At 45.4% G+C, this 24,747-nt stretch overlaps 1 protein-coding gene across 2 annotated transcripts in view; it reads right to left on the reverse strand.

Annotated features, from left to right (window-relative positions):
• Positions 1-24,747, reverse strand: part of CLSTN2 (calsyntenin 2) — a 731,303-nt gene that overhangs the window by 15,149 nt on the left and 691,407 nt on the right. For both annotated transcript variants that reach the window (XM_044946560.2, XM_006061606.4), the window contains exons 10-11: positions 9,779-9,945; positions 1,148-1,296 (exon numbers count right to left, since the gene is read on the reverse strand). In XM_044946560.2, the coding sequence (XP_044802495.2) occupies positions 1,148-1,296; positions 9,779-9,945 (316 nt within the window). The remainder of the gene's footprint in view (positions 1-1,147; positions 1,297-9,778; positions 9,946-24,747) is intronic.

Genomic DNA, 24,747 nt, shown 5'->3' on the forward strand with positions numbered 1-24,747 from the left:
GATGTTCAATATCAGCAGTCATCAGGGAAATGTGAATCAAAACCACTAGGTACCACCTCACCCCTATCAGAATGGCTAATATCAAAAATAAAATAAATAATAAGTGTTGGCGAGGATGTAGAGAAAAGGAAGCCTCTATGCACTACTGGTGGAATTGCAAATTGGTGCTGCCACTATGGTAAAGTATGGAGGGTCCTCATAAAAACTAAACAGACTTGCTGTACAATCCAGCAATTTCATTTCTGAGCATTTTCCTGCACAGTGCCAATTTGATAAGATATATGCACACTAATGCTCACTGCAGCATTATTTACACACATTAACTACGATATGGAAGCAGTCTAACACTCCAAGGACAGATGGATAAAGAAGATGTGGATTTATATATTTATGGTAAATACATATTTGTGTGTATATATAGTATATATATTTAAAATATAATTAGACATATTTACGGTATATATTTATATAGTATATATCTAATAGATATATTAATACTATAGCACTAATAAATTATTATATATATATATATATACACACACACAATGGAATATTACTAAGTCATAAGAAAGAATAAAATCTTACAGTTTGCAACAATATGAACAGAGGATGTTATGTTAAGTGACATAAGTCAGAGAAAGACTGTAGGATTTCACTTACATGTGGAATCTAAAAAACCAAACCAAACCAGACTCATAGATACAGAGAACAAACAGGTGGTGGCCAGGAGGGTGGGGGTTGGGGTTGGGGTGAAATAGGTGAAGGAAGTTAAGAGGCACGCACCTCCAGTGATAAAATAAAATATCCGCAGGGATGTGACATACAGCATAAGGAATATGCTCAATAGCACTGTAATAACTTTGTATAGTGACATGGTTACCAGATTTATCATGGTTATCATTTCATAATGTATGCAAATGTCACATCACTATGCAGTACACCTGAAAGTAACATAATATTTTACATCAATTATATTTCACTTAAAAAAAAAACAAAAGGAGAACACAAATCCATTGGGGTGGGCTCAAAGGGACAGTAGATAAGCTGCCAGCAGCTGAAGAGAGGTGAATCCTATTTTGCAAGAGAATATCCCAGGGACTATCCTTGATGCCTTGGCTGGGCCCCAGGCTGCCTAGCATCCACTCACTGGACTTTGGAAGAGACTTTCAGGCGCCGCACTCCCGCAGTTGGGAACTGCCTGGAGTTGATGTAGGAGACCTTCTGGAGGGCACGGTTGATATTCCCGATGTCATCACCTTCCATCACCAGGACGGACTGCGAGGGGTTGAAATGATACTGGAAGACAAGGGCATCACAGGAGAGAACGGTCAGGCATGTTCACAGTTCCACGGAGACCCTCCATCTCCTACAAAGGCCACTGAGGCATCTCCAGAGCTTGTGGAAGTGCAGCAGCTGTGTGCACAGTGACTGTTTTAATCCCTCAAGCAATCTCTATTCTCCCCTGGTGCACTTTGGGACTCTCCTCTGTACGATTGCCTGAGATTATAAACTCCTGGTAATACCACCCTGAGCCACAGGATAAATCCTTTTTAGTCATCATGCTCCTGTGGTCCAGCCTTTGGCGGGCTCATGCTCGAGGCTACTATGAGGTCCTTCTCAGAAACTTTCAGCTCCTGGACTGCCCACCCCTTCAGCTGACAGCCTGGAAACCAGGGGCTTCAGCTCCTTTTGCTGTCTTGACTTTGACCTTGAACTGCTTCTCCATTCACACTGCACTCCACTTCCTCACCCCATGTCCCATCTTTTCAGCTTCCAATCATAAAGTTCATTTTTAAGTTAATGGCCTTCTCTCTCTCTTAGATCTGATTCTTGATCTTGCCTTCTTGGTGCTAAACTTTGGTTTCCCAGGACTTTTAATCACTTGATATTTACATACCTGTCACCTGCCTATCCATCCCATTTGGGGTCCCTGGTATCTCACACGACTAAAGCGACTTAGCAGCAGCAGCAGCAGTGAAAGGCTTATATGAGCCTGTCAACAGGTTTAATCACATAACTTATGGTACCCTTCTACAGGATATACATTTTTGTCCTGTTGCACTCAATAGTGTGACTTGCTTGGCTAACAGAGAGTGGGCCAATGTATTATTTGGTTCACAACCTGGGTAGAAGATTTAACAGCCAGTTAATTCATGGTGCCATGTCCCCTTCCCTCTGCCATGAAAACTGCAAAGTTCCCCAATGGTCTAACAGCCTGGGTCTCACAGTGAGGGGGGTATGGATAAGAGTTGCAGCTAATCTTTAGTGGGCATGAAGTGTGCACAATTTAAAAATTTTCTATATATTGAAATTTTAAAGTCATTTGTTACTGCAGCATAACATAGCCTATCCTGAAAGTTATATTTAAGCATTTAATGAATGTGTAATCAGTGAATATAGATTCCCATTTTTCTTCTTTCTTCCACCAAAGATAGCTTGTTACATGCTATACTGTGCTTTTTCACTTAGCTTGTGTCTTGGAGGTCTTGTCTTTTTTTTTTTTTAAGTTGTGTAATATTATTTAATATTAAATAAATTATCTAAGCAGTCCTCTAATATGAACATTTGGGTTGTTTCCAATCTCCTACCAATAATGCCATAATGAATAATCTTTTATATATAACACTTTTTAAGTGCGTAAATATATCTGGAGAATAAATCCCTGAGTGAAATTGCTAGGTCAAAGGGTATATGCAGTTTAAATTTTAACAATGTTGCCAAATTTCCCTTTGCTAGGGATTATATCACTATACCCTCCCTCTCACGGTGTATGAGAATGCTCTTTTCTCAAAACCTCAACAAAAGAGCATGCTGTCAAACTTTAGGATTTGTGCCAATCTGATAGGTGATAAATACTATCTTAGTGTAGTTTTATTTTGCATTGCTCTTTCCATGAAGTAGATTCAGTATATTCTGAACGGTTTAAGGGAAACATCTAGTTTAGCTTTTCCCTGATATGACCTGGATGTCTTCATAAGAGTTTCTCATTCTCTGTCTGGACCCCACTAGGATGTGGATGTCTCATGAGCACTGTGGAGCCATTGCACATGGCAACCCACTCCAGTATTCTTGCCTGGAAAATTCCATGGTCAGGGGAGCCTGGTGGGCTACAGACCATGGGGTTGCAGTCGGACACAACTGAGCACAACGCACATGGTGGCCTCAGCCAACAGAAGCTCAATCTCTGTCTCTTTCAAGTATCATGCTAGTGTTTCATTGTTACGTTCTCCTTAAAGCTTCCCTGGCTTCCCCCACTTATGTCCCCGCTGGGTTCCTATAGTGCCTATGAGATGGTTTGTTGTTGTTTAAGTTGTGTCTGACTCTTTGGGGACCCCATGGACTGTAGCCCACCAGGCTCCTCTGTCCATGGGATTTCCCAGGCAAGAATACTGGAGTGCATTGCCATTTCCTTCTCCAGGGGAGCTTCCTGATCCAAGGATTGACCCTGTGACTCCTGCATTGTCAGGAGGATTCTTTACTACCGAGCCACTTGGGAAGCTCACATGAAATGGTAGTATATTTATAGTGCAGCGACCATGAGCTCACTGAGGACGGGAGCTGTGACTCTTATCCCTGAATCTCAGAACCTCATCCTGAATGCCCAGAAGTCCCTGTTAGATGAATGAGTGAATGGTCTTCCAACCCATATTTTACTCAGTATCATTTCTTTTTACTCCCCCAAAGGACTTTTTTTCCAGTCACTTGTCTTTTCAGTCAAGCCTTGGTGCAAATCATCATCAGTGCTTCCCAAACCGTGTTCTCCTTTCCTTCCTGGAGACTGTACTTCTCAGCTGCCTCAAGCCACCTGCATGTGGTCATGTGACTGTGTCTGCCCAATGGCATGTGAGAGGAAGTGATGCAGGCACTCTGGGCTGAGGTAGTGAAGAGCCCTGCTGGATGCCCCAGCTGTTTTCTTTCTCAACTCTGGTGTTCTAGGTAGAAAGCCTACCTCATTTCCCTGACTTAGTGTGGGAGAAAAATAAACTTTTAAGCACTAAGTGATAGAGTTTTGAAGTCATTTGCTATTGCAATTGTTTGATCCATGGGAAGAATTCAGCCCTTCCTTACCAGGCATGAGTCACATCCCCAAGGCTATGTGGTACTTTTGAAAGGTCAGGGGCTGTGTAGACTTTGTGCCCCAGGTCCAGAACGAGCTACAGAATACAGCTTGGGACTGTTCACTTCCCCTTTCTGGACTTCATTTCTTCATTGAAAATAATGGGGATATTAATACCTACCTGTCTGGAGCTTAAGTAAGATAATGTATATAAAGTATCTAGCACTTAAAAAAAGGTACTCATTCTATAATAGCTTTTATCATAACTCTTAATACTGTAACTGAGGCTTTGCCTATGCTGGTACCATTGCCCTCACTGTTCATCATTCCCTATGATCCAGTTTTCTCCCATCCTCAAAGCCCTGAGCAGAGCCTCTCTGAGCTGTGACATGTGGTCCCAAGCACTGTTCCCTGTGTTGGATTTGGGAGCCTCTGGGCATATGCACAGCCTCTGGGTGATGCTACAGTGGGCCCCGGCTGGCTTCTCTCTTGCTGGGGCTGACTCACTAGCTTAGAGTGCTCAGCTGTGGAGATGCCACACACGGGTGAATCATCAGTAGTTATCAGTATTTTACAAATCATCCACTTCTGATCTGAGCAGATTCAAGATCATTCTTCTAAATATACCACTTAAGTCTCTATGTTTTCCCCTGCCCTCATCTCTACAATCCCTGCTGTAGAAGTCTTCTGGTGCTTTTGCTGTCTGTCTCCTCTCCCAGAAGACTGCAAGCACCCCCATAGCAGGGTTGGCTGACTTTTTCAGCATCACCACAAGGTCCAGTACATGATAAGCATGAGACAAGATGATGTCCCCTGCAGAAAAGGCTGATTTCTGAGCCTTGCATGAGGGCTGCATAGGAAAATCAAGCAGTGCTTCCAGAGGAATGGACTGGCAGCAACCCATGGCATCAGCATCAGCAGAAGGCATTCCCACTGCAGCCTCCTTGAGAGAGGATGGGTTAGGGAATGTGTTGGATCTCTAGTGAATACACAGTTCTGGCTTCCAGAGCATCCCAGAGACTGTCACAGGGCATAAGGTGGGCACTGGCCTAGCCACCAACTCATTTTCTTACAAGATCAATAAAATCTTCCGCTAGAGTAGGTTTTGTTTGTATGCTTGTGTTGTCTTTTGTGGCATGACTAAAGGTCAGGCTGGCACTACAGGAGACAGAATGGCACTGGCATTGCCACAGGGGCAGGAGATGGCTTCTTGGGAATCAGCACTCACTCAGCCTGGAAAGCTGGTCTGTAGCCAGTGGATTCTTTTTTTGAACCAAGGAGTGATTAGACAGATGGCCTTTGCAGAACTGTCAGCTGTCCTAGAGGGTCAGGCTGGGACATCAGTTAAGTCCCTGCCTAAAGCCCTGGGCTGTTCTTGGGGAACAGACTGGCCACGGCACTCTGGGCATGTTACCCTTTCCGTTGGGCACCTGCCAGCTTTTCTGTGCTGGGCCAGAGGAAGATTCACCACAATAGAGGCTATTCTGTTGCAAATATCACCCAGACTTACTTTTCAAAAGAAGCTGGGGCAGCAGCAATGCCAACTGCAAGGTCAACCCAGCAGGAGAAGGGAACTGATTTGTTCAGAGCCTATTTATCAGGTTTTCTGGGGGAGATTTGTATCTATACCTCATCTATATGGATATCTTTGCTATATCTGATATATAAATATATGTAAGAATATAAAATATATGTATTTTTCAATTCTTACATTGCTACACAATGATATTAAGTCCATTTTACACATGAGGGAATTGGGGTTTAAAGGATTAAAGTACCTTGCCCAAGGTCACCCCGCTCAGAAATATCCATACTGTGCTTTGAATCTAGAAATGTTTTGTCCCAAAGTTCTTCTTTCCCACACTTCCACACTAGAGATGACACATTGGCAGGGATGAGGCTATGAAAATCAAAAGCAGATTTTCCTCAGGAATCTGAGGATTCCACTGTGTCTTGTTTGGATACATAACAGCACCCCTCTTGGCCATTTACTCACTCCAGACAAGCTGGTGAAATATCCAGAAACGCACATTTTCCAGAGGAAAACAAGTGAGAAGAGGAACCCGCCTGGGTCCATGTGAGTGATCAAGATATTTCCTTAGTTCGTGGGAGGCTCTGGCTTTTTTGGACTAGCCAGAGAGGAAGGAGGAGGCTGGGAGGCAGTAGAGAAAAACTGTGCAGTGTGCTCAGTCGCTTCAGTCATGTCTGAAACTCTTTGCGATCCCATGGACCATAGCCTGCCAGGCTCCTGTGTCCATGGGATTTTCCAGGCAAGAATATTGGAGTGGGTTATCATGCCCTTCTCCAGGGGATCGTCCCAATCCAGGGCTTGGACCTGAGTCTCCTGCTGTCTCCTGCACTGCAGGCAGATTCTTTATCCCTGAGCCACCAGGGAAGCCCAGAGAAAACACTAGTCATTATTCAAAAACAAAATGAGGGATAAAAGAGGGAATGCAGGTAGGAAGCAATTTTAATCATTTTCAAGAATGTCTTCTAATCTGAGCTGTGTGGAGGAAAGAGCCTAGACTTATTTTGGACAAGTCCCTGAGCCCCAATCTCCTTATATCTGAAATGGGTCATAATACTTAATTTGTTGTGAGAAGTAGGGATAATGAACCTAAAATAGCCCCCAGTGGGTGCACCGTAAGTCGTGTGTGTTATCATTAACTTTTCATACGTGATCTAGTTCTTGCCTGCTGCATCCCGAGGATGGAACAGGATCATTTGCAGTGGCTGGTTCTGAGCAGGTGGTATCCTAAAATGTCAGATTAGCCTCCTCCACCCCTCACAGCTATGAGTGCCACTGAATTTAGCACTTCCTCTTTCACAGGCTATGATCACTAGGTAGGAATTGCTACGGTTCTTAATTCATATTTCTGAGAATGTGTGGTTTTTAAGTGTAGCACCTTTGGTTGATTTGTTCTGCAGTGCTTGGAGTCCTGACACTCTAGCCCCAGGGGATGGTCCAGAGTAGAAAAGATCCACCCAGAGGCAGGGAGCAAATCCAGAATCAGAGACGGGACAGATTCAGGATCTACTGGAGGGCAGATTTCTGCATCACTGGCTTGACCAAACACTGGAAGAACAGTACACACAGGGGATCAAGGATCAAACCCCAGGCTCTGCCTGTGAGAATACCTGTCTGAAATGTGCCACGAGGGCCTTGCCTGGGCCAGCTGCCAAGAAATTGACCAGTGGAAAGCTGGCCTTTGCAATTCATGTGGTCTTGTGAGTTTCCTTTGATGACAGGTGATTAGCTGTGTACCCAGAGCACCTGAGTGTGTGTTTTCATGTATGTTAAACAGTGTACTGGAAAGCCATTCTTTACATTGTCCATGTAATCCTCCCATCATCTCCCACTGACCCAGGTCCCAGGGTGAGCATTCTGAACCCCACACCTGTCCAGACCATGTTCCCTTGCATGGATGGAGCCCTTCAATGACTGCTTGTTGCCAAAAAAAGAAATACCACTTTAAAAGACGCTTACTCCTTGGAAGAAAAGTTATGACCAACCTAGATAGCATATTGAAAAGCAGAGACATTATTTTGCCAGCAAAGGTCCGTCTAGTCAAGGCTATGGTTTTTCTTGTGGTCATGTATGGATGTGAGAGTTGGACTGAAGAAAGCTGAGCGCCAAAGAATTGATGCTTTTGAGCTGTGGTGTTGGAGAAGACTCTTGAGAGTCCCTTGGACTGCAAGGAGATCCAACCAGTCCATTCTGAAGGAGATCAGCCCTGGGATTTCTTTGGAGGGAATGATGCTGAAGCTGAAACTCCAGTACTTTGGCCACCTGATGTGAAGAGTTGACTCATTGGAAAAGACTGTGATGCTGGGAGGGATTGGGGGCAGGAGGAGAAGGGGACGACAGAGGATGAGATGGCTGGATGGCATCACTGACTCGATGGACGTGAGTCTGAGTGAACTCCTGGAGTTGGTGATGGACGGGGAGGCCTGGGGTGCTGCGATTCATGGGGTCGCAAAGAGTCGGACATGACTGAGTGACTGAACTGAACTGAATAAGGCCCCATGATGTGGCCTCTGCCTACCTCTCTGGTCTCTTTCTAGCTTTCTTCCTGCAACTTTGGTACTTGTAACACTGACCTTCCACCTAGAGTGACCTCCCTGCCCTCTCCCTCACCACTCCCTCCCTTTTTCCTGGTTGGTTCTTACTCATCCTTAACAATGTGCTCAGACCGAATTTGCCTGAGGAGTCGAATTCCTCGAAGGAGCCTTCCCTTACTGCCCGTGCCCCAGGTTCTGAAGCTCTGGAGCAGAGCTGTCTGGGTTCACATTCTGGCTCTGCTCTTTACTCACTCTGAGATCCTTGGAAACTTTCTCTTTGATGCCTCCATTCCTCAGGTGCAAAATGGGAATATTCATGGTATAATTCTTTTTATCATAGGTTTACCTAGGGCTTAAGGGAGTTAAATCCATAAAGCTTTTAGAACAGTGGCTGGCACCTGGGAGACCCTCAGTAAATGTTGGTGCTTGTAAATAACAGGTATCTGCTTGGACCACTGAGTTTCCCAAAGACAGTAAGCTTGGACCATTCACTTCTATTTCCCTCTATTCTGCCCAGAACTGAATTCTGTGGTTGTCTGTGGAATGTTTGCTGAAGTGACTGCTACAGAAAGAGAAGCATAATGTACCCAGACCACTGGTTCCTTCAAGGCCAGCCTGAATCACAGCCCCACAAACAATTGCCCACTAAAAATGTAAACAAGAGGCTCCTCTGTTGGAGGTGTGACTCCTTGGGCTCTGGCTAGGGACAGAAAGGCAGGGCAGCTCCATGGACAATGCTGAGTGGGGACAGATGGGAAGCAGTGGGAAACCTCTGCTCTGGTCACTGCCTCCTTGGGAAAACTTCTTAGGGCTCGAGGGCCACCCTGACTCCCAGAGAAGAGGCCAAGGGACTGCCTGCTTCCACTGGGATCTGCTATGATAGAGCACAGGCCGTGATGATGTTTACCCCTCTATTTGCTCAGGACCCTGAGGCCTGAGGCTGGCACTTGCTCCCTGATCCAGGTGAGGCCAGAGCTATCCCTGCCCATTGGGGCTGAGGGGCTTGATGAGGACAGTCAGCCATATCCTGCCCCCTCAGGAGGAGCTTTTCTCAAAATGTAGCTGGGATTCCCTGGGATCACTTTAGTTATATCGTGTATGGATGACAAAAATCGTAAATCGGCTAGTATTCTCTCTGATGGGAGACATTGCCTGGAGCCCAATCTGGGCTTCAACTTAATAATGGAGGACCCAATGACCTCAGCATCTGCTTTCTAATCCCATCCCACACCAGGATGACCTTCTGTCCTAATTCATATTGTCCATGGTCCAAAATTTTAATTCTACTTTTTTTGTATTTCTGAAAGGTATGCTTGCATGATCCCTCAGTTCCTTTGGGCAAATAAACAACAAAGCAGCCCACCACCAAGGTAAACAGTGAAATATGACAATTTCCTTCAGGTAGACATTGAACGTGTGCCTGCTTTTGTGCATCGATCTGATTATCCTCAGGCTTTGTCAAGGAATTTCAGGAGATGGCACAAAGTCTGTTGTGTAGTCATGGTCATGATTCTCCCCACTGTGGCCACACCTTCGCCATGGCACCGTCTCTGTGTCACATGGCAAGGAACAACTCGGCTTCCAGGAGCGCACTGGTGCTGGGTGCCTCCCCCTCACAAAGCACCATCTGACCGGGGGCTAGGCTGGCTACTTTCTTACCTTTATTCCTTGGCCCAGGCTTTCCAGGGAATTGATATCCAGCCCTTCCTTGCAGGCCTGCAGGCAGGAAATCACCTTCTGACTGTCCATTTTGCCAGGGCGAATGGTGAGACTGGCCAGGCTGCCGTGGAAGAATTGAGCAAATCGTGGCTTGGTGACTTCTCCTCCTAAAAGATAGAGAAGCACCATTATCTGCCCTGTGGAGATTGGGCAGGCAACATTGCTTCATGGTGCCATCTGGCCGTGGAGCCAAGGATACAGTGGTTGTGTCCCTTAAACCTGAGTTTTTCCTTCCAAGTGGAGAGTGCAGAGTTGTGAACACAGAATGTCAAGAGGATGTTATTGGCTGCCAGACCTTGGCACTCCCCAGCTGCACCTATTTAGGATTCTGGAACTTTGAATTTAAAACATTTACTTTCAGAGGCACAGACTGTTTTAAAACAGCAGTCCCCAAGCTTTCTGCCCCCAGGGACCAGTTTTGTGGAAGACAATTTTTCCATGGACCAGAAGAGGGGGATGGTTTCACGATGATTCAAGCACATTAAATTTATTGTGCACTTTATCTCTATTGTTATTGCATCAGCTCCACCTTGGATCATCAGGCATTAGATTCTTGGAGGCTGGGGACTCCTGTTTTAGAAGACAGAAAGTGCCTACAGAGTAAAAGCCAGGGAGAGGGAATCTACCAGTGATGAAAGACGTGCTGTGTGCCAGGCTGCCTGCTGGGGACTTCATCAGGGTGAGCCTGCAAAGAGGAATCATTGTTTCCAAATGACAGATAAGGAGCCCTGGGACTCAGAAAGGTAGAAGGACTTGCCCCAGGACATACAGCTAAACGCTGGAGCTGGCACTCTGGTTCTGGTCTGTGTGACTGCAGAGCTGGCATCTGCTACCCTGTGTTCATTTCACTGAGAGGTTGGCATGCGATTGACGGGTCCTAGAACCCCGAGTCCCTGGGCTCTGATTCTCATGGAGTTGATGTCATATCTGCTCAAATCCAAGTTCTTTGTCATATAGGGGCTTCCTTGATTCTGTTCTACCTCTGTCCTTCTTCCCCTCACCTATGTCCTTCTACTGTCTGTGCCCGGGTCAGCTTTTCAGCTGGGGAAATTGTTCAGTGTGGCTTGTGTTGCAAAGGCAGCCTGGAAGCTGCCTCCTCCCATTCTCTCCCTCATTTCCCAAAGTTCCCTAATATCAATGCCCCTTTAGGTTCAGTGGAAGCCTCACCTCCTCCAGGAGCCCCCTCCCACTGACTTCATTGAGCACAAACACTGTTCCATCCAGGGGCAGCCTACGTCAACAACCTGAGCTTTGATCTTGTACTTCAGTTCATTCAGAGAGGTAGCCAAACGTGCAGGAAAGATGGATCTGGGCAGAACTCTAGCTTTGCCAATTCCCTGCGGGAGGTTCTGTAGCCTTTCTGAGCCTGCACTCACTTGTAGGGGACACTGCTGGGTTTTGCCTCCTGGTTCTCCTGTGCTGCCTCAGTGGCCCCCTCATCAGTTTCTCTAGCACCTGGAGGGCAGGTTTCTGGAAGGTTCTGCCAGAGTAACACCACAGTGACTTCTCTGCCCATGAGTGAGCGATGCTGTGTCAGCAAAGTCTGGACCTCAGCCTGGGTGGCAGAGGACTCTCCACTGGGGGCCCTGTCTCAGTCTTACGGGAGTGGGCATCCTGATACCTGCATTCCTATAGCCTTCAGAGTTCTCTCTTAGCAGCTAAGAGATTATTCTCTCTTAGCTGCTTCATTATTCCAGTGCTCTGTTACAGTCAGTGACTTTTTATATTTTCTTGTTGAAATTACTGTGTGGTTTCTCTCTTCTGATCGGGTCCAGAATGACACACCCTCTATGTTCGCACACATACTTTTGCTCTCACCCATTCCTCCCCACACTGAGATACCAGCTTCAAAGCGCTCAGGTCAGGAAGATCCCACTGCTTCTCCAAGGCCCCTCAAGCTCTCTGCTCACCTTGCCTTCTCCCTGCCCTGAGCCTTGGAACACAGATAGTTCATTTCAGTGCACCTCTAAGAACTCAGCGTTGTTAGTTAATGTACGTGTGTTTCATGTCTTCAAGCGCCTATAAGGGGTGGTTGTCAATTTTGGCTGCACATTTTAATCATCTGGGGAATCTTTAAAAGAATAAACTGATTCTGGTGCTGTATCCCACCCACAGAGGTTATGGCCTTTTTTTTTTTTAAATAGAAGTACAGTTGATTTACAAAGTTTCAAGTGTACAGCATAGTGACTCAGTTATATATATATATATATATATATATATATATATATATACATACATACATATATATGTTCCTTTTCAAGTTCTTTTCCCTTATAGGTTATTACAAAATATTGAGTATAGTTCCCTTTGCAATACAGTAGGTCCTTGTTGTTCATTTTATATATAGTAGTAAAGACACTTACTCCTTGGAAGGAAAGTTATGACCAACCTAGATAGCATATTCAAAAGCAGAGACATTACTTTGCCAACAAAGGTCTGTCTAGTCAAGGCTATGGTTTTTCCTGTGGTCATGTATGGGTGTGAGAGTTGGACTGTGAAGAAGGCTGAGCACTGAAGAATCAATGCTTTTGAACTGTGGTGTTGGAGAAGACTCTTGAGAGTCCCTTGGACTGCAAGGAGATCCAACCAGTCCATTCTGAAGGAGATCAGCCCTGGGATTTCTTTGGAAAGACTGATGCTGGGGCTGAAACTCCAGTACTTTGGCCACCTCATGCGAAGAGCTGACTCATTGGAAAAGACTCTGGTGCTGGGAGGGATCGGGGACAGGAGGAGAAGGGGACGACAGAGGATGAGATGGCTGGATGGCATCACTGACTCGATGGACGTGAGTCTGAGTGAACCCCGGGAGTTGATGATGGACAGGGAGGCCTGGGGTGCTGCGATTCATGTGGTCACAAAGAGTTGGACACGACTGAGTGACTGAACTGAACTGAACTGAGGTATATGTTGGAGAAGGTGATGGCACTCCACTCCAGTACTCTTGCCTGGAAAATCCCATGGACAGAGAAGCCTGGTAGGCTGTAGTCCATGGGGTTGCTAAGAGTTGGATACGACTGAGCAACTTCACTTTCACTTTTCACTTTCATGCACTGGAGAAGGAAATGGCAACCCACTCCAGTGTTCTTGCCTGGAAAATTCCAGGGACAGGGGAGCCTGGTGGGCTGCCGTCTATGGGGTCGCACAGAGTTGGACACGACTGAAGTGATTTAGCAGCAGCAGCAGCAGTAGATATGTGTTAATCCCAACCTCCTAAATTATCCCTCCCCCACACCTCTCTTTCCTCTTTGGTAACCATGTTTGTTTTCTATGTCTATGAGTCTCTTTATCTTTTGTAAATAAGCTTATTTGTATCTTTTTTTAGGTTGCACATATCAGTTCAGTTCAGTTCAGTCACTCGGTCGTGTCCGACTCTTTGCGACCACATGAATTGCAGCACCCCAGGCCTCCCTGTCCATCACCAACTCCTGGAGTTCATTCAGACTCATGTCTATTGAGTCAGTGATGCCATCCAGCCATCTCATACTCTGTCGTCCCCTTTTCCTCCTGCCCCCAATCCATATAAATGATATTATATTTGTCTTTCTCTGACTTCCTTCACTTAGTATGATATCTCTAAGTCCACCCATGTTGCTGCAAAATGGCATTATTTCATTCTTTTTATGGCTGAATCATATTCCATTATATATATATGTGTGTGTGTGTTTGTTCAGTTCTTCAGTCATGTTCAACTCTTTGCGACCTCATGACTGTAGCCCACCAGTCTTCTCTGTCTAGGGAATTTTCCATGGCAAGAATATTATAGCAGGTTGCCATTTCCTGTTCCAGGAGATCTTCCTGACTTAGGGATCTGAACAGCGTCTCTTGTGTCTTCTGCATTGGCAGATGGATTCAAAGTCATATATTTATATATAACATTATATTAATATATGTGTATTTATATACATACCTCACCTTTTTTGTCCATTCATCTGTCTATCTCCTTTAAGTGAATCAAACATGAAGTCAAGGTTCAGAACCACTGGGCTATAAGCTTCTTGAAGCCAGGCTTCTGCTTACTCCTAAGTGATCTCTGTGCTCTGTGCCACCTGGTGGCTTACTCTTGCCCATCCTCACACATTGCTAGAATTTATTTAAGTCTGTCTCCTGGTTGGAAGGGAGCAGTCATGCATGATTCATTGTAATGAAGACAATACTGGGCAGGTAGTAGGGGAACGGAGGACTGTTGCGGGCACTTTGCACACATTGGCTCATTTATCCCTCTCAACAACACGAGCCCCTGACCCAGTGTCGCTGGGCCTCCTACATGCTGTCTGGCACACAGTGGACACTTCCTAATTGTTGGCTGGATTGAAGGAGATGCTCCAGCAGAGTAGCACCTGTGGCATCTCTCCAGCATCCACCTCACTCCTGCCCTCTTGCAATGGCAGCACTGAAGTTTGGGGGGTTGACTCGAGTTCCAGGGATGGACTCTATTTATTCAAAGCTGATGAATAATTCACCTGCCAATGTAGGAGGCACAGGAGACACAGGTTAGAGCCCTGAGTCAGGAAGATCCTCTATTTAGTCAAAGCTGGGTTTCCCTTGTAGCTCAGCTGGTAAAGAATCTGCCTGCCATGCAGGAGACCTGGATTCGATCCCTAGGTTGGGAAGATCCCTTGGGAAAGGGAAAGGCTACCCACTCCAGTATTCTGGCCTAGAGAATTCCATGGACTGTATAGTCCATGGGGTTGCAAAGAGTTGGTCATGACTGGGCGACTTTCATTTTCACTTTCAGTCAGGCTGTTTTGTCTCCATTGCTCCAGTGACTGAACGAGGCATGGACTGGGATTAGCCATACCAGGTGAAGCCAATCAGCACTTGGCATCCAAAAAGCCACAAGTGTTGGTCTAGGGATAATCAGGAGATCAAGTTTAACCCAATGAGATGAGCAGAGAAGCTGGCTGGCAGCCTCTGGGACAAGAGCTTCCATCTTCTCTCTAGAAGGTTTCTGGAACCTACTCTTGCTCTCTTTCCCTGGGGATCATTCTGTAAAGATAGAAGGCTGAGAGTGGCTGCAGCCATCCTGTAAGCAGACCAGGGACAATAAGGCAATGCCTGGAGCGGGGGCAGAGCCAGGAGGGTACAGCAGGCTGAGCAAATCCTGAGTAGACCGCCTCACTGCTTTACTGCAGGATGTCTTCAGCTGTGGGAGCTGGGCATCCATCTTTAAGGGTTTAATCTGTTTTGACTCACGCTACCCAGAACATCTCCACATTGGAAATGAATGGACAAGGCTCTATCAAAGTGCTCTGTCCACAGGTTTGACTTTGAGAGATGACCTGAGATGATCTCTCAGGCCATGGCTTTGGGTATGGGGGAGCCAATATGGGAGTCATTGGGTTTAGGCTCCCAAGGCCCTCATGGTTAAGGTGCCCCTCACAGCCATCAGCATGCTCCTGCCCTACTGGAAGAACACTTCTGTTACCCTGCAGGAAGACGAGTATGAGCCTGGATCTGATTGATAGACTGCCACACTCCAAGGCATCCAGGTGGTTATCTCTTCCCTGCCTTGTCTCCCACTTAGAGCAGCAGATCCAACAGCAAGTCTCAGTGACTAGGCATGAACACTGTGCCCAATGCCGTGTGAAGTCCTCAACATACATCATCTTATTGAACCTTCATAGAACTCTTAAGAGTTAGGCATTTCCTCTATGGTTAAAGAGGAACAAACTCAGGTTTAGAGAGAAGAAAGTGGCCAAGATCATCTAAGGAGTAATTGGTGAAATGTAGGCTTCTAGAGAGTGAGTGTATCCATCCATACTCAGGACCAGCTGGTCATTCTGGTGGTACTGGACAGCCCAGTCTATAGAGTGTGGCTGGTACTATGGAGAAGAGCATGGCGATTCCTTAAAAAAAAAAAAAAAACAACTAGGAATAAAAGTACCATATGACCCAGCAATCCCATTACTGGGCATATACCCTGGGGAAACCATAATTGAAAAAAAGACATGTACCCCAATGTTCATTGCAGCTCTATTTACAATGGCTAGGACATGGAAACAACCTAAATGTCCATCCACAGATGAATGGATAATGAAGTTGTGGTATGTATACACAATGGAATATTACTCAGCCATAAAAAAGGACATATTTGAGTCAGTTGTAGTGAGGTGGATGTAGACTACACTGATGTAGTCAGTGTAGTGAGGAACCCAGAGCCTGTTATACGAGTGAAGTAAGTCAGAAAGAGAAAAACAAATACCATATAGTAATGCATATATATGGAATCTAGAAAAATGGTACTGATGAACCTATTTGCAGGGCAAGAATAGAGACACAGACATAGAGAGCAGATGGGAAGAAGGTGGGACAAATTGAGAGAGTAGTGTTGAAACACATACATTAACCATGTGTGAAGTGGATAGCTATTGGGGAGTTGCTGTATAAAACACAAGGAGCTTAACCTGGTGCTTTGTGATGACCTAGAGGGGTGGGATGGGGTGGTGGGTGGAAGGGAGGTTCAAGATGGAGGTCACATAAGTATACTTATGGCTGATTCATGTTGATGTATGGCAGAATCCAATACAATATTTTAAATCAGTTATCCTCCAATTAAAATTAAATCAGAAAAAATAGAGTGTAGCTGGGAGAGAGCCCTTGTGGTCTGCCACCCAGAGCCCCTCAACTGATCACTCACCACTCACCATCCTTTACACTTTCCTGGGTGCCAGAACATCTTCCTACACACTATTTTCACTCAGCAAAACATCCATGTTTTCTATTTTTGACTTAAGAATCCTAGACCTGCGATGCACTCTATTTATTAATGACACGACTCCAGGAAAGCAATTCAATTAGCATTGTGCAATAGGAGGCTAGCAAAAACTAGAAATATACTTGCACTCAGAGGTGGTTGTGATGCAGGATTTAAAAAAAGAGTGGATACATATACTGAAAAATCTTTCTGTTTAATATCTAGGGTGTCTGCACACACCACATGGCTTCTCTGCTAACATTTAGACATACACATGCTCATGAATTATTGTAAGAAAAGAAAATAACCTGATTTCCAACACAAAGAACCTTCTCCAAATATTTGCAAACACAGATTCCTAAGGCTAGATCTGCACACATTTTTAAAGTGTTTGCTGTTTGTCTAGCATTCTGTTTGATTCAGCTGATGATAAGATAGGACTGTGTTTTCCAGGAGCTCACATTCAGTTGGGAGAATAAAGTATAGACACTGGAAAAGTAAAATAAAAATGTAAGAGTAAATTGCCAACTCAGTTCATTTCCTAAGGCAGTGCATGATTAATTTCCAAACACATGATATAGAAAATACATCCAACAGATCAGGGGGGAAATTAATAGCCATGATTTATCAAGTCCCCAGGGCTTCCCTGATGGCTCAGATGGTAAAGAATCTGCCTGCAATACAGGAGACCCGGGTTTGATCCCTGGGTGCAGAAGATCCCTTGGAGAAGGGAGTGGCTACCCACTCCAGTACTCTTGCCTGGGAAATCCCATGGACAGATGAGCCTGGTGGGCTACAGTCCATGGGGTCACAGAGAGTTGAATATGACTGAGCTACTAACACACACAGGTGGTGCTAGTGGTAAAGAATCCGCCTGCTAATGCAGGAGACTCAAGAGGTGCAGTTCGATCCCTGGGTTGGGAAGATGCCCTGGAGAAGGAAATGGAAACACATTCCAGCATTCCTGCCTGGAGAATACCATGGACGGAAGAACCTGGCAGGACATGGTCCATAGGGTTGCAAAGAGTTGGGCATGACTGAAGCAACTTACCACACACACACACACACTGGGTCCTTAAAACATGACGATTTCTTCCCCAGGGTATTTTATTTAATAATTCTTAAGTTGCAGGATAGTACTTTTGAGATCATAGTCTGTCTCTTCTGATTTCTTCCATAATACCCTAGTTCAAACGCATCTCTGTCTTGTGCTCACTGCTGCAAGAACGGTTGACAGGAGGGAGAGAAGATGGGGCTTGGAGCTGAGTCGCTTCCTCAATTTCATCTCAAGTCCTAAATTTAGAAGGGTGGGGAAGATGTATCTTCAACATCCATGGAAAATAGACAGCGGAAAAACCTGCCTTTCCCCAGTCTAGGAGATGATACTCCAGGCTAGGGGGTGGCAGCGGGGGGTGGATGGACAGGATGACAGAGATGCAGAATGAGGGTGAACACCCTGGAAACAGTGTGTGATACTGGGAGGGGAAGCGAACCTGGCACATCTGGATAGGTGGAGAGAGGGACCAAGCATGGTTTTACAAGGTATGAGAAGCAGCAGAGGTATTTCTGTGTCCCTAAGACAAAGAATTACACAGAGCGCTGATGACCCCGAAGGACCATTAATGACTGAGGATCAAAGAGATGGACACCGTTTCAGTAGACACCTGCATGGAAAGATGACTGGAGGCCCCTCAACACCCTAGCCCCTTATACATCCCCCTGAAATCAGCTGGCACCCTAAATGGCAACCCACTCCAGTAGTCTTGCCTGGAGAATCCCACAGACAGAAGAGCCTGGCAGTCTACAGTCCAGGGGGTTGCAAGAGTTGGACACAACTGAGTGACTAAAGAAATGGGAGAATTCCAAACTTGCCAAGGTTGAATCTCCCCCACTCAGATAGAAGAGGGACTGGAAGTGACACTAAGATGGATGTGGAAAAATGACTTTTTTCATTGTGAATTCAGATTCTTATCTGCTAAACTACAACTCCTTTTACAAGATGATGTTTTCACAGCTAGGTAACTTGCCTAAGGCCCTACAGGCAGAAGTTAGCAAAACTCTGATTCAGACTCAGGTTTTGCTTGCTCTCAAGCTTTTGACCTGAATGCCATATAATACATATGGCTGGGAGGGTTCAAGCAGAATTTCTTGGAGGGTCTCATAATTGGGCTGCTTCAGAAAGATGAGGACAGGTTGGGATTGATACAAGGCTGAGGGTGAATGTCCAATTACACGGAGTTCTGTAGACACTGAATGATTTCAGCAGCAACTCCCAATGATTTGTGTCAAGTTTACTGGGAAACACAGTTCTCATGAAAAATAATGGTCTTTGGCAAAAGTGATTTAACATAACTTGTGTTATTCTGAGCCAGAGTTTTCATTCAGCTTTCTTTCCACTGAGAGGTGGGCCCACCAACCATACACATAGCTTTAGAATCAGTAATATTCACTTTCCTCTGAGTAAAAGACCTGTGTTGTGTGAATGGACAAAGTAGCTTCTCTTTGCAAAGTATGTGTGGGATGCTGCTGGTCTTTTTTTTTTTTTTTCTTGCTGTCATTCCCACAGCTATTTAGTCTGAGAAGCACATAGAAAGGAGGGTGGGGGCATATTCCCTCCTGCTTGGGTTGGATGCTGCTCTGTGCATGGCTTGTTGATGGGGATGCCCCTCAATGAACACAATTTCACAGATGGTTGGCTATCAATTTTGAGCAATGCAAATGGTGAGACCATTGGAAATCTTGCTTTCTCTCATTTCAGTGATGGAGATACCCACTGAATGCAAAGACTAAGTGAAGTGTGTAATAGACTCCCATAAACTGTGGCTTTAAAACCTGTGCACAACCCCAGGGTTTAGAACTGTAGCTGTAAGGACTGGTGGTCAGGGATGCTCTGCCCTCAGGGCTGGCCATGACACAGTCTCAGCAGGCTTTCTTGATCCTTTGGTTGTTATATCTCCATCCTTCCAGCATTTTCAGTGAACATTTACATGGTGGGTTCTAAGTTCATAAGAAACATATGACTTATGGGATGACCCCAAAAGTCAGTACTCTGGCATTAGGCACCTAGATTCACAAAGCTGGAATGGCCCTTATATATCAACCAGAATGGCTCCGCCATTCTCCAGGAGCACAGAGGCAAGACACAGTCTTCAAAGACCCAGAGCAAGTAAGCAGCAGCAGTAGCAGTAAGGGTCTAGAATTCTTTTCTAACTCCAGATTCAGCTCTCCCGTTAAACCAAGATGCCCAGTGGGCCAGTCATTATCTTTGGCCTCAGCTTGACTTTGTCTGATCTGGGGAAGAAAGCCCGGAGAGTCCTGGCAAATGGTTTGCCTGTAGATTCCAGAATCTTCTGGCCTTCCTTGCTTGGCTATTAAATGCCATCTGGTTCTACATATCTCTAGAAGCAGAGGTGGGTGTGGCAGTGTAATTAATGCTGTGGGTGACACAGTTCTTGGTGCAAATCCAGGCTCTAGGTGACCCTTCCCAAGGTTCTTATGTTCTCTGAGTCTGTTTCCTCATGAGCAAAATGGAGATGATAATTACAGCCACAACATAGGGTTGTTAAAGAGAAGCCAAGCCAGAGCTGAGCACAGTGCAGGAACTCAAAACTAGCAGTCAGTTTTGGTGCCAGCAAGAACCAAGGAGCTCTGAGATGAGATGATGTCATGGGAGTCTTCTCTTTCTTCAGGGGTCTCTTTCTCTTTTTTTTTCCTCCCTGCCATAGTGTGTCTCTCAGACAAGTTAAAATGCTACTTAGAATTAAAATGGTCTTTTTGCTCTAAGACCCTTGTTAAAATTTTCTAATTAATGTAACTTTCAGAATGAGATTCAAAGTTAAAATTGTAACTCAGTTATCCTGTGTTTCCACACATAAATCACCAAATTTTAACGCTGTGTTGTCTTTAGACCAATATACCCTTATGCCAAGTGAAATCTAGGGCCTAGAATCATCTTTACTTGATTTTTAAATACAGACAATGCTAAGAGACACTGTGTTAGTCACCCCTGTGTATCAGACATGAGCCATACACCTTTGTCAAAACAAACTCAAAACTGGGATATAATTCAATAACCAATAATTATTGACCTTCTCCAGGACATAAAATAGGAGGAAAGGGGACGGAAGGGGAGTCTTTGAGAGCAGACAGTCCTTGCCTTCTGCAAATCCATGCTTTAGTGGGGGATAGAGACCCCCATTAATAACTCCAATGAGATGGTTCCCAAACAGTGCTCCAGGAACACTAATCTACAAAGAGTGACTTCCATAGTGAAATAAGACTGAGAACCACAGGTTAGGTAATGTCAAACTGATTGGTTTCTTGGTGAGTTTCTGAGAGCTTTGAATAAACAAAGGTGCATTGTGACTCTTCAGTGTGGGGCCATGGGGATGGCTTATATGTTTTCCCAAACTTGACCTTGGCCTCCTTGTGGAACCTGGGGGACCCAAGCTTCATGAAGCCCTTGGGAAATTCCACTTGAATGTAAGGCAGACTATGCTAGCACGTGCCTCTCTCTCAGCAGCAGAGACCTCCAGGGATGCAGAATAATTTCAACACAGACTTTATTAAGAGAATTTGTATTAAATTAGACCAAGTTTATTAAGTGATGACATGCGCTCCAGGTATGTACTAATTTTAGTGTCTGGCAAAAATAATGACCTGAAAATGTACACCAGATCTCGGGACCACATGTGGCTCCAATTCCCCTCTGTCTGAGGAACAGATGCTATTGATTACTGCAACTTTCAGCATCATTTCTGCCTTTTTATTACTTTTTTTGGCCATTCGTATTCTTTGCCTCAGCCCCTCCCAAAAGCCACAAGTAAGTGGGGTTCTGTGTCTGTTCCTTAACACAGTCTAATTTTTAGAACTATCCCCTTCTCTATCTCCTGCTGCTTTGTTTGTTAAGTAGCGGGTAGGACTCAGCCAGACCAGGAGCTAGGGTAGAAGGCCCTCCTCATCCAACACCAGGGGGTGCCATCGTTAGGAAGAGGCAAAGCTGGACACTCTAGGAAGGCCAAGGTCCAGAGCACTGGAGGAGGGTCCCCAGCAGAGGCAGAGATGAGGTGGTCGCTGGGGACAGAGCCACAAGCAGGGATGACAGTGATGAGCTCTGCCAAGAGCAGATAAGGCTCAGGCAGGGGGCAGGGTGGTACCTTCTTAAGTGTGTGTTTACAGCTATGCTTCTTCAAACACGTTTAGCCATTTCATTAAAACAACTCTAGCTCTGATATCATATAAAATAAGTAAGTCAGAGCTTCTCTGGTTGTCGTGATTGGGGAGAGGTGCTCTGGAGTGTCACCTGCTGGGTCATCTCTGTGGCTGGCGCATCAGTAGCCTTCCTGACTCACTCCCATGACAAATGAGTTATAGGGCCTGGGTGGCTGGACCCAGGGTAGAGGTCCAGACACAAAGGAGATTATATAATTTTTATCACATGTGAGTAGAACTTGAATTTTTGTTGTTAGAAATGGATGAATAGGGACTCTAAGGAAAAGGACAAATTAATTAGTCTTTTAAACAATCTTCCCGCATGGCATGACCCAGAGAGAGACAAGGGATCTGGTATTTGTCTAACGGCAGCAGTTTCTCAGTCAGCACAGACGGATTTTGGCCAGGAGAGAGGGTCTGGCTCCATCCTGAAAACGCTGACACAGAGCACAGAGGTGATGGCTAGGTGGCACACAGCAGCCACACAGAGACAGAAGGACTCGCTTGAGATGCAACGTCCATCCTGACTTCAAAAGCCCTTCCCTAGAATTAAGATATGCTGCCTGCTTGAGGCCATCCTGGCAATATTTCCTAAGTGTAAATGAAATCTCATTTTTTTTAATTACTGGAAAAATACCCATGAAAATGAAGTTCCACTGATTACTCTGGCTTTCCAATTCAATCACAGGACACAGTAGACTAATTGGGGCGGCAGAGTCCTGCCCAGCCTCTGAGCTGGAGCCTCTGAGTTCCAGCTCTGAGTTCCTGGGAGCCCCCAGCAAGCAGCTGCTAGCACATTATTTTCTATCCCCATTGTTAACCCCCTGAATGGAAATTTCACAAATGGGAACTGGTTCCCTTGCCAACCTCAAAAGTACCTGAAAAACTCCCCACAATTACAGTCCCCAAGGGGCCCGTTCACACAGTGGGCTTATAATGTATATATAAGTGGAGTTTGGAAGGCTTAGAAACATGCCGAGGCAAGGGCTGTATTACTGACCATCAATTTCACAGCACTGTGTCCTATTGAAAGACCTTTTGATGTCTCCTCCCAAGACAAAGGGTACTTCCTTCGTAGCTCAGTCAGTAAAGAATTTGCCTGCAAAGCAAGAGACCTGGGTTCTATTCCTGAGTCGGGAAGATCCCTTAGAGAAGGAAATGGCAACCCACTCCAGTATTCTTGCCTGGAGAATCCTATGGACAGAGGAGCCTGGCAGGCCACAGTCCATGGGGTCGCAATAGTTGGATACGACTTAGTGACTAAACCACCACCCAAGACAAAAATCATGGCTCCAGGGAGCATGTAAATATTCATGAGAATCCAAGCTCCTAACAAGGCAAGATGCACCCTATGGTCTGGTCTCAACTCTATCTCATCCTCCTCTCCACTCATTCTGATCCAGGCACATTCCAGTGATAGGCACCCTGGGCATGCCAACATCAAGCTGCTCTGCCATGGCATACCTTTATCAGCCTGCTGTGGCTACCTTTATCAGCCTAGTGAACTCATACTCATCCCCAAAAGCTCAATTTTAAAGACTCTAAGGGATTTTTCTCCCATGCTGAAAATTCACCAAAGATTATCTTTCCTTTCAGAAAAGATACCTAAATCTTCTCCGCGCTCAGAAGCCTGGATGATGAGTTCTCTCCAACAACATCAGCCCCATCTTCCTGTGCTTGTCTTCTGACTGACTCTTTCCCAGGCTCAGTGACCTTCTTTCTGACCTAGAGAAGGACCTGGCTGGCCAGGGCCTGTCTGTGAGGATTAGTCCTGGGGAAGGGGAGAAGGTCAGTACGTTCAGGGAGCTGTGGGGAAGCTGGAATCACAGAAGCCAAAGTGTACCAAGGTCTTGTGGAAAATCTACCATATAGGGTTTAGGTGCAAGGAGCAGAGGAGGAGGTAGAGGAGGCGACCAGCAGATGTTTTCAAATTTACACATTCATTCAACTGAAACATGCCAAGCACACTCCAAGTGCCTGCACTGAGTCCTTATAATAACCTTGCAATACAGGTATTACTCTAGATAAGGAAATAGGTGAGAAAGTATTAATAGGAGTCCAAGGAAGTTAGAGATTCTGCAGGTTTCCACTGCAGGCTGGGATGATGGGGATCAGATGTGGTCCGTGAGGGCCGCTAGGGAAGTCATGGTAAGGTTCATGGTGACATGATTAGGGCCCTTTCTTTCTTTTTTAAATTAATTAATTTTAATTGGGGAATAATTTCTTTACAATATTGTGGTGGTTTCTGCCATACATCGACATGAAACAGTCATGGGTGCACATGTGTCCCCCCATTCTGAACCCCCCTCCCACCTCCCTCCCCTACCCCATCCCTCTGGGTTGTCCCAGAGCACCAGCTTTGAGTGCCCTGCTTCATTCATCAAACTTGTACTGGTCATCTATTTTACATATGGTAATATACATGTTTCAGTGCTGTTCTTTCACGTCATCCCACCCTTGCCTTCTTCCACATAATCCAAAAGTCTGTTCTTTACATCTGTGTTTCTTTTGCTGTCTTGCATATAGGATCGTCGTTACTATCTTTCTAAATTCCACATACATGCATTAAAATGCTGTATCGGTGTTTCTCTTTCTGACTTACTTCACTCTGTATAATAGGCTCCGGTTTCATCCACCTCATTAGAACTGACTCAAATGCATTCTTAGCGCTCTTTCTTATGGGCAGCATCCAATCTATGTCCCAAAATATCTGCGGGCTGGCTGTGGCGTCTAGCTGGAGCATGCAACCACATGAGAGGGCTGTTGTTCTAACACTGTGTTCAGTGACTAATGATTCCTGGGCAACCTCTGAATTAGTGCCTTGCTACACTAACTAGTTCCATGGGCTCACGCCAGATGACACAGTCTTCCTCTCCTCATACCCTGGGGAATTCTGCAATACTGAGGGAGCTCTTATCACATTCTATGAAATGTTTGAGAAGATTTTTACTGTCATGTGATGTACATCAGACTTCAAGTAGGTGACTTCTACTCAAAAATACAC

Source organism: Bubalus bubalis, chromosome 1, assembly GCF_019923935.1.
Source record: "Bubalus bubalis isolate 160015118507 breed Murrah chromosome 1, NDDB_SH_1, whole genome shotgun sequence".
Taxonomy (NCBI): domain Eukaryota; kingdom Metazoa; phylum Chordata; class Mammalia; order Artiodactyla; family Bovidae; genus Bubalus; species Bubalus bubalis.